Source organism: Colobus angolensis, unplaced genomic scaffold, assembly GCF_000951035.1.
Source record: "Colobus angolensis palliatus isolate OR3802 unplaced genomic scaffold, Cang.pa_1.0 Scaffold63, whole genome shotgun sequence".
NCBI classification, from domain to species: Eukaryota; Metazoa; Chordata; class Mammalia; order Primates; family Cercopithecidae; genus Colobus; species Colobus angolensis.
The window spans coordinates 2,070,381-2,081,023 of NW_012119932.1; the positions used below are offsets into that span (position 1 = coordinate 2,070,381).

Sequence of the window (10,643 nt, forward strand, 5' to 3'; positions counted from 1 at the left end):
GCTGGCATTATAGGCATGAGCCACCACACATGGCCTCATGTCATTTGATCTTAAGACCTAGTTTTCTCTTTTCATTCTGACTGCTCTACCGTTCATTCTTAGATGACTATAGTAACTTCTCATCCAGCTCTCTTAATTCTAGACCCACCACCTCAATCAATTCTGTATGTTGTTTCTAGATTAATTTCCAGAAGATGCCATTTAAAAAAAATCATGGATTAAAGCTGTAGCATTTCTCCGACACCTTCCAAATAAACTCTAAACATCATGGACTGGTTTTCAAACTCTCAAGTCAGTTTCCAGGCCATTTCCCCAGTCTTAGGTCCTCGTTCTTGTTCCACTTAGACAGGCTTAGTCATGGTCCCAGACTGCGATCCAGCATGTTAGTATCCTAGGATATCCTCACCACCCTCCCCTGCTAACCAGGTTCCACTTATCGTCTACATGAGTTGCAGACCCTCTTCAGGCTGCCTTCACCACAATGGAGTGCTTGAAGCTGGCTTGTCCTGGCCCAGGAGAGCTGATTGTCACATTTCTTCCCAACTTCGGCAGCAGTGGTGTCATGTTGTAACTTGAAATCAGCCATGGTTGCGATATTTACACCATGGAAATTGGCAAATGCCACACATAGAATAGCCCCCCTGCCAACCCCCACCACAACCGCTACCAGAGAGCTGGTTGTTAAACATTTACCAGCACACCACTGCCTCACCTTCCTACAGGCTAGGTGTCTCACCCTTCTCTGAAACCAGATGACCTATCTCTTAGCCTGGCCACTGAATCCCACTTCCACTTCCAAAATTCTATCTCTGATCCACACACAATTATGTCATCATCCGGCCTATAAATGCTTTGAGGGAAAGGCCCATGTATCAGACTCCTTTATGGGGTTATGAGAAATGGAAATAGGACTCTACCTCGATAGACACTGCCCTGTTCTTGGCACTCACACTGTGGATTTCTTCAATGAACAAGCTCTGCATGGCAGACCCATTCACGGGTGTCTGTGGGGACTGTGGAGCCTGCAACGTCTGCAGGGTGGAGCTTACTTCCTGGGGGACGGCGGGGGAGCTGGCCACGTGAGGCAAGTTCTGAGCGGGGTTCAGCAGGGCCACGGAGTGCTGCGAGGGCTGGATGGCCACAGGGGAGCTCTGTGCGTGGTGAACCGTCATGCCGGACAAAGGCACCACTTCTGACTTCGCATCGCCAGGGGCACCTGTGCTGTGGAAGGGCTGGCTGGAAGTGTGGGCTGCCTCCTCCTGGCTCTTCAGGACTTCTGCGGCCGTGGCCTTTTCCATAGCCATGTACTGTGCGGCTTGGGCTGCATCTGTGCCTTTCAGGAGCCCATCAGTGACATGTCTAGGAGAAACCATGCACAGCAGCATTAACCCTCATGCCACTTTCTCATGGTGGCATACTTGCAAGCTATGTCATCCCAAAGCCAGGTGGGAGTCACACATCCCAAAGCTCAGAATAGCTGCTTAGGGACATGTATGGAAATACCCCTTTTTGCTGGTGCTGTTGTACTCAGACCCTTGCCACTCCATCATCGTTTGGGGGGTGGGTAGAGGGAAATGAACCATGAGTCTAACAGCAGCCTCTCTAACTCTTCCACCCGATTCTGGCCTATGCAGGCCTCAGATGTGCTTAGTTCTAAGCCAAAAGTTTGCTTATTCCCTCCTGCTTTCACTGCCAAGCATCTTGGGAAGGCAGCCCTCACTCTAATTCCTTCTGTTTGCTCTTTTGTATCTCAGCCTGTTGTTCACTGGCTTCCCCACCTGGATTCAGCCAAGTCTTGCCACAGGGTACACAGTGACTCCAAATCTAACAGTCGTGTTTACTCCTCAACTTCCTCTGGTGTTTGGAGTCATTTGAAGCTATATATCCCTCCCCACCCCACACATGATGTAGTGGAAAAGGGTGTCTGGTGTCAGATCTGTGTTTGAATATCAGTTATTTCATGTTGTATATAACGTTGAGAACTTTGCCTCTTTAAGTTTCAGGTACTTTTGCATAAAATGTAATGATGAAGATGGAGATGACGATGGTGATGCTAATGACTTCCTCAGGGCCTGTTGTTAGGACTAACATTAAGATTGTAAAGTTATGTGTGAGACAATGTCAAACATGGTACTTGACCTCTAATTTTTAATTAGTCCCTCATCCCCTTTGTATTATATTACTTTTTTTTTCATTTGAACAAAACCATTGCATTCTATAACTCTTCTGCTACTCACTGCTCTTTCTTTTGCTGTTTACTTTTTTTTTACCCCAATCCCTTGGATTCTTAAAGATCCCCAAGGATTTGTTCTCTCCTTTCCCTATCATTCTGCCTTAGCCATCTCTTCCATTTTCTTTTCTTTTAAGCGACAGGGCCTCTCTCTGTTGCCCAGACTGGAGTGCAGTGACTCAATCATAGCCCACTGCAGCCTCAAACTCTTAGGCTCAAGAGATCTTCCTGCCTCAGCCTCCTGAGTAGCTGGGACTACAGGTGTACACCATCCTTCCTGGCTAATTTTTAAAATAATTTTTTGTAGAGATGGAGTCTTGCTCTGTCACCCAGGCTGGAGTGCAGTGGTGTGATCATAGCTCACTGCAGCCTTGAACTCCTGGGCTCCAGGGATCCTCCCACCTCAGCCTCCTGAGTAGCTGGGATTACAAGTACGAGCCACTGCAACCAGTGATCATTCCCATTTTCAATAATCATCTCCATGAAGGTGACTTCATGCTCTGTCTCCCAAGCTGGAGTGCGGTGGCACAACCTCGGCTCACTGTAGCCTCTACCTCCTGAGTTCAAGTAATTCTCCTCCCTCAGCCTCCCAAGTAGGTGGGATTACAGGCACGCCACTGCCTATAATTCCTATGGGAATTCACTATGTTGGCCAGGCTGGTCTCGAACTCCTGACCTCAAGTGATCCACCCACTTCAGCTCCCAAAATGCGGGGATTACAGGCGTGAGCCACTATGCCTGGCCAGTGAAGGTGCTTTCGGCAACACAAATTTTGCATGCATATGTGTTTTCAGTGAGTGTGGAGTACTGGAATTTTCTTTCTTTCTTTTTTTTTTTTTTTTTTGAGACGGAGTCTCGCTCTGTTGTCCAGGCTGGAGTGCAGTGGCCGGATCTCAGCTCACTGCAAGCTCTGCCTCCCGGGTTTACACCATTCTCCTGCCTCAGCCTCCCGAGTAGCTGGGACTACAGGCTCCCACCACCTCGCCCGGCTAGTTTTTTTGTATTTTTTGTAGAGATGGGGTTTCACCGTGTTAGCCAGGATGGTCTCGATCTCCTGACCTCATGATCCGCCCGTCTCGGCCTCCTAAAGTGCTGGGATTACAGGCTTGAGCCACCGCGCCCGGCCGTTTTTTGTATTTTTTAGTAGAGACTGGGTTTCACTGTGTTAGCCAGGATGGTCTCGATCTCCTGACCTCATGATCCGCCCGTCTCGGCCTCCTAAAGTGCTGGGATTACAGGCTTGAGCCACCGCGCCCAGCCTGGAATTTTCTTTTCAGTGAAAGTCCTGAATTTCTTTTGGTCTTTACTCCACTGTGACCTCTTTGATGAGCAGGTTTACCTTTAGTAAGGGAGCCTGGCCCAAGCCACTCAAAAGGCTTTGTTTCTCTTTTCTAGGCAGGACCAACAATGTCACAGATGCTCCTTCAGGAGGTCATTTAAGAAAGACTTTGTTTACTTCTATTACATTTCTTTGAACTGAATTTATCTATGCCCCTGAAGTGAAGGAGGCGAATAAACTATTTCAATCAATTTTTCAACTTCAAAATATTATTTTAAAAAATGTACCTTCAAATGATTTTTTTTTTTTTTTTTTTTTAAAGAAATGGAGTCTTTCTCTGTTGCCCAGACTGGAGTGCAGTGGCTCAGTCTTAGCTCACTGTAGCCTCACACTCCTGGGCTCAAGGGCTCCTTCTGCCTCTACTTCCTGAGTGGCCACCCACAGCTGGCCTTTCAGATGATATTAAAACAATGTTTATTGTGTCTATTAATTTTAAACGCTAGGATGGGCTCCACCTAACAATCCTGTGTTGAAGAATTAGAACCTCAAGCCATGTTGCAATAAAAGTTCAAGCGTGAGAAGGACTTGGGGCTTTTCCTCAGGACACTGGATATGTTCTGGGAGCATGGTGGAAGCCTGAAGTCCCAAACCTCCACTCTCGCTTTCCCAGCATACCCCTCCGCAGGCTACCCCCAGCACGATAAGGGCCCGGTCACCTCCGCAGCATGGTCAGGACGTCTGTCATGCTGCGCACACGCTTCAGGAGACTGTCCAGCTTGTGTGGCTCCTCCTTCAGAAACCGCACGGCCTCCACTTCTATGCGCAGGATGGCTCGCATCTTGTTTTGTAAGGTTGGAAATTCTCCTGCAGGCCAAACCAGCAGGTGAATTGGAGGAGAAAAAGCCAGAATGACAACCCTCATCCTGCACTCCGATACTGGACAGAGAAGTGCAGAGTTCACAAGCCACAGGGTGGCTCACACATCTTCAGGTGGCACTGGGTTAAGAGCACAGAGGAGCATTGGAGAAAGTCACCTTGGGCAAGGGTAAAGCTCCTCTAGGCCTGTTTCCTGTTTGTGTATTTGGGATAAAGCCAATAGACCATTAGGGTTATTATTATTACTTTGTAATTTGACTGATTGATGGGGTCTCTCTCTGTCATCCAGGCTGGAGTGCAGTGGCATGATCAGAGCTCACTGGAGCCTCAAACACCTGGGCTCAAGCGATCCTCCTGTCTCAGCCTCCTGTAGAGCTGGGACAATTTAGGTGCTGCACACCACCATGCCCAGCTAATTAAATTTTTTTTTCTTTTTTTGAGATGGAGTCTCGCTGTGTCACCCAGGCTGGAGTGCAGCGGCATGATCTTGGCTTACTGTAACCTCCGCCTCTTGGGTTAAAGTAATTCTCCTGCCTCAGCTTCCTGAGTAGCTGGGACTACAGGTTTGTACCACCACACCCAACTAATTTTTGTATTTTTAGTAGAGACAGGGTTTCACTATGTTAGCTAGGCTGGTTTCGAATTCCTGACCTCAGGTGATCTGCCTGCCTCGGCCTCCCAAAGTGGCATAAGCCACTACACCTGGCCAGAAAAAAAACATTTTTTTTTTTTTTAAGAGATGAGGTTTTGTTATGTTTCCTAGGCTGGTCTTGAACTTCTGGCCTCAGGCAATTCTCCTGTGTTGGCCTCCCAAAGTGCCAGGATTGCAGGCATGAGCCACCATGCCTGGTTACAGGATTATTTTTATTTTATTTTATTTTATTTTTTTGGGTTTTTTTTTTTTTTTTGAGACAAGGTCTCACTCTGGCAGCCAGGCTGCCAGGCTGGAGTGCAGTGGTGCAATGATGGCTCACCATAGCCTTGACCTTGCAGGCTCAAGAGATCCTACCACCTCAGCCTCCTGAGTAGCTGGTACCACAGGCATATACCACTACACCTGGCTAATTTTTTTTTTTTTGTAGAAATGGGGGTCTATGTTGCCTAGACTGGTCTTGACCTCCTGGGCTCAGGTGATCCTCCCACCTTGTGTTTTTAATGAGTTTGGCACATGCATCCTGGTGCACTGTAAGAGCCTAGCAAATAGAAAGTGTTACTGGAATCATTTAGTGTGAAATCTTACAGCACCCACTATAATATCAGCTCCAGGAAGAGGGGGATGTTTACGCTCTGGGATATCGCAAGTGCCCAGAACAATGCCCGGCACATGTAGGTGTTTAATAAATACTTGCATACATGAATGAATCCTTCTCTATGTGGCAGATTTTTAAACACCCCAGGAAAGATAGTTCAGACTCCTCCCCTGACGCAGCACAAAGCTTACCTTTCAGGGTAGCTACAGCCTCTCCCACTTGCCGCAGGAGGAAAGCCCCGTCTTCCACGTCTTTCAGAGTAACCAATCGGCTGGCTGCCATGGAGTCCTTCAAGTCTTCAACAAAGTCTTCCAGCTCGCTGCGGGAGCAAGGACAGCAGCACAGAGAGCTGAACACCAGGCCTCACAGAGGAAGTGCGGGCCGAGTGCCCGTCTCCGCCTCTGATTTTGTGTAGAGCCCCAGCCCCTCCCCTGCCTCTCTGTGATGGTGGTGGAGCGGGGGCGCTCATCTTTAACAGTGGCTGGCAACATTTCGCAATGGTGTGAGGCAGGTACAAGGAGGTTTTTCCAGGGAATGTTCCACATTGGCCGAAGGGACGATTGTGCCTGGCTAACAAAGGACCCAGTCTTTATATTCAGTGGTGCTGATGCTAGCAGAGGGCTGGAGGGAGAGATAGGTTGGGGGGGGGGGATAGGAGAGAGAGAGAGAGAGAAAGACAGAGAGAGAGACACAGAGAGAGAGAGACACAGAGAGAGAGACCTGCGGTGCAGTAAAACGAGAAGCCCACATTGATTCATATCAGGCTTCTCAACTTTAGCATTTGACATTTTGGGGCCGCGTAATTCTTCGTTGTGGTGTGGGGAAACTGTGCACGTGAGGATGTTTACCAGCACCCCTGGCCTTCATCTACGCGATGCCAGTAGCAACCTTGCCTACCCCAACTTGTAACAAACCAGAATGTCTCCAGACCCAGACACTGTCCAATGTCCCTGGGGAAGGGAGAACAAAATTGCCCCTAAATGAGAACCTCTGGTTTATACTGATTGTCCCATCAACAAGGATGAGCTCTTTCTTCTCCAGGCTACCAAGAGAAGAAATGACTGCAGAAAATAAAAATGACGACAGATGTGGTGTCTGTGGATAGAGGCGGATGCTAGCTCCAAGAGAGGGAGCTCGAGGTCTCACCCTTGAGAAAACAGTAACCTCCTTGGGCACATTACTAACCCCATCCTAAACACCTATACATCTAAAAGACAAAAGTCTCTCTCAAGGAAGCAGAGAAAAAGAACTTTCGGAAACGCAGACCGTTTCGGAAATGGCGACCACTAGGGGGCAGTAAGTGAACAGTGATTCCCACCTCCTGGAGCCCGGAGTGTGGAGCCAGCATTCGAAAGAGAAAAAGGAATGAACGGCCTCATCTGCAAACAGATGGCCCTCGAAGGCCCTTTCCACTTAGGTGCGCAAGTGGATAGAGCTCTGGGTCACATGGCAGCTGCGGGAGGGGTTCAGGCAGGATGCCACATGTGTTCAACAGGATCCCCGGGAAAATGACAAATTCCTCCGCTGCAAGAAGTGGGATGGAGTTTTTGGTCATGTCTTTCATTCTGTTATGAAAAATACACCAAAATTGCTTGTGGTCATTTCAGATGAAATGATGCTACTTCAGGACCAGAGGGGGAAAGCCTCATCTGCTCATTGTCCACGTCCGTGAACTATGGAAAGGGGCTCAGTGTTCTGTGAACACACCAGCGGGAAACTTCCTACAGCTATTGCATTCTTGACACGAAGAGATTGTGCCACCCCACTGAAGGGCTCTAAATATGGTAACTTCGTGTGGAAAAGTTCTTTTCCATTGCATAACCAAACAGAATGACTTCCCTGCATTGACTGGACACAGCGTCCAGTCCTGCAAAGCTTTGCTGGAAGAGCTAAGACACAAATATTATCCTGATTCCGTTAACAACCAACATGTCTGTCAGTGTGTAATTAATACTCCAAGGGGCTGTCATCTGACTCAAAGTCAGCCCGCCTAGAATTCTGTTTTCATATCTTCTGTACAATATACCTCTTGGATTTCACAACCTTGCATACAGAGACTCTTAAACTTCACAGCTTTATGGAATATACAGAAATGTATATTGATACGATGGTACACAACAATGTCACTTCTATTCAAATGTTTATGATACCTACTTTAGATAAAACATTAAAATTCAAATTTATTAATTCAAAAATGTAAGAGAGACATGGGGCTAAAACGAATGCTGGAAATATATTTTTGACATGGTAATCAATATGACTTTTGAAACACCACCTTCACGCCACAGAATGTCAGATATTCATAGATGTTACAGTTTACAGCATTCTATTTGTTTAAGTTGCCTTTCATCCTAGCTTTTTTAAAAAGAAGCATCCAGTTTGTTGGAATATATTTCACCTGACTATTATTAGAAGACCAATTATTATTTTCATGTAGAAATTATCTAGACCCAATTTCTTTTCGTAGTTTTATTTTTTATTTTTAGACAAAGTCTCTCTCTGTCACCCAGGCTGGAGTGCAGTGGCCCGATCTTAGCACTGCAACCTCCGTCTCCCGAGTTCAAGTGATTCTCTTGCCTCAGCCTCCTGAGTAACTGGGATTACAGGTGCCCGCCACCATGCCCAGCTAATTTTTGTATTTTCAATACAGATGGGGATTCGCCATGTTGGCCAGACTGGTCTCTAACTCCTGACCTTAAGTGATCCACCCACCTCGGCCTCCCAAAGTGCTGGGATTATAGGTGTGAACCACCGTGCCCGGCCCATCTTTTCATAGTTTTAGACCCAAATTTAATCTCTCTGCCTCTGAATGGCTCGCCAGTAATTCAACCTAATATGAGTTGAATATAAGTCTCCACAAGGAGGCTTATATTCTAGTGCTTGGAAGAAGAAGGACAAGGAGGAAAAGAAGAATGAGGAGGGAGAGGGGAAGGAAAGAGGGATATTGCTGTTCTGGTATTCCAGAGTTGAAATTCCTGGCTTTTAAAAAATAAGCTTTTAAAAATCAATGCATACTAGTTGTGAGTTTTGGGGTGCATGTGATAATTTAGTACATATAATTCGTACAGATCAAATCAGTGTACTTGGGATATCCGTCACCTTAAATATTTGTTTTTCATGCTAGAAACATTCTAGTTCTTCTCTTCTAGCTATTTCCAGCTGTCTTTTATAACCTGCTCTCTTGCCATTCAGATCTAGCCATCCAATCAGTTGACCTGCTTTATACCTCATAGAAGGAAAATTTACACTACCATTATTAAAAGGATATATATGTATATAGTTATTTTTAATTTTATTTTAAACAGGGTTTTGCTCTGTTACCCAGGCTGGGGTGCAGTGGTGTGATCATGCAGCCTTGACCTGCCAGGCTCAAGCCATCCTCCTACCTCAGTCTCCTGAGTAGCTGGGACCACAGGTGTGTGCCACCATGCCCGGCTTAGGGTTTACTTTTTATTTTTAATTTTTATTTTGTAGACATGGGGTCTCCCTATGTTCCTATGTTGCCCAGGCTGGTCTTGAATTCCTGGGCTCAAGCGATCTTCCCACTTCAGCCTCCCGAAGTGCTGGGGTTACAGGCAAGAGCCACTGCACCCAGCCAAAAGGATATATATTTCAAAAGGTGTTTTAAAGAAAAATTTTGAGAGCTAGTCGTAGGTGGTGAATACCATAGGACGTTTTGCATTTGACTTCATTCTTACTTTCACTGCTTGGTTCAGGCCTCACTGCCTTTGCCTGACAGATACAGTAGTTTCCCATATGGTCTCCTAGTCACTGATCTATTTTCCCCTCAATCAGTCCCGCACATGATCACCAGAGGGACCTCTCTCCAATACAACTCTAGCTTTGCTACTTCCTTGATCAAAAACAAAACCTAAAAAAACCCAAACACTCAGTGTCTTCCTCATCGTTCTAGGCAGTAACTCTCAAATGTGAAGGTGCTTCAGAATCACCAGCTTTGTTTGTAAACTGCAGATTCCTAAGCTCCATCCACAGAAATTGTGAATCTGGGGTTGAACCCTGGAACTTTCCAGAAAAGCCAGAAATCCAGATTTCTCTTAAAGAATCTTCCAATCTCTGTAGGCACAGCCCAGACAGGCATCAAGCAGGTACGTGAGGCCTTGAGTATGGTCTAAGATACAGGAAGTCAGTGTGCAAATGGAATGGCACTCCCCAAATATGGGATGTTATTAGTATCTTGCACCCAACTCTCCTGCCTAACTGGACTGCTACCCAGTTCTCCAAAGACATCTTGCATTTTCCAGGCCAGAAACTTGTTGGTTTGCAGGGTTCTACTGCCTGGAAGTCCTTCCCTCTCTAGCCTCTGCTGATGCAATCTCCCCATTTTCAAGGCCATCTCAGTTGAGTTTAACCATTTCTTTCTGTTTTTAGAGACTGGGTCTATGCTCCAATATCCATGCTGGAATGCAGTGGCGCAGTCATAGCTCAATGCAGCCTTTAACTCCTGGGTTCAAGCAATCTTCCTGCTTCAGCCTCCTGAGTAGCTGAGATTACAGGTGCATGCCACCACACCTGGCTGATTTTTTATTTTTAGTAGAGACAGGGTTCTGCTTTTTGCCCAGGCTGTTCTTGAATTCCTGGTCCCAAGTGATCCTCCCGCCTCAGCCTCCCAAAATGCTGGGACTATACGTGTGAACCATTGTGCCCAGCCTAACAAACCATTTCTGAAACTACTGTGTGCAAGGTACTGTGTGTGGCCTGTAGGTCATACAAAGAATGACTTCATTCAGGTTAAGTCTTCCTGATCCCTGGGTTAGTCTCTCTTTTGTGTGGGTACAACTGGTACCTGTAAATCCCGTGTTTGGGGCTATACTCCTATTTATCAGGTTGGCTTTGCTAGACTGAAGATCCTTAAGGGCTCTTTGCATATCTTACTCATCTGTGGCCTTCCCACAAATCCAACCAGATAAAGCCCTCTTATGATATGTTCGTTCCATTACTTTTTCTGTCTCATTCCTATGCTAGGCTGTAATCTCAGAGTATTATTGAG

At 46.5% G+C, this 10,643-nt stretch overlaps 1 protein-coding gene across 7 annotated transcripts in view; it reads right to left on the minus strand.

Moving 5' to 3' along the window:
- KIAA1217 (KIAA1217 ortholog) overlaps positions 1–10,643 on the minus strand; it is an 865,191-nt gene that overhangs the window by 20,897 nt on the left and 833,651 nt on the right. For all 7 annotated transcript variants that reach the window (XM_011963834.1, XM_011963832.1, XM_011963833.1 and 4 more), the window contains 3 exons: positions 5,827–5,954; positions 4,226–4,373; positions 918–1,359 (listed from right to left, as the gene is read on the minus strand). In XM_011963834.1, the coding sequence (XP_011819224.1) occupies positions 918–1,359; positions 4,226–4,373; positions 5,827–5,954 (718 nt within the window). The remainder of the gene's footprint in view (positions 1–917; positions 1,360–4,225; positions 4,374–5,826; positions 5,955–10,643) is intronic.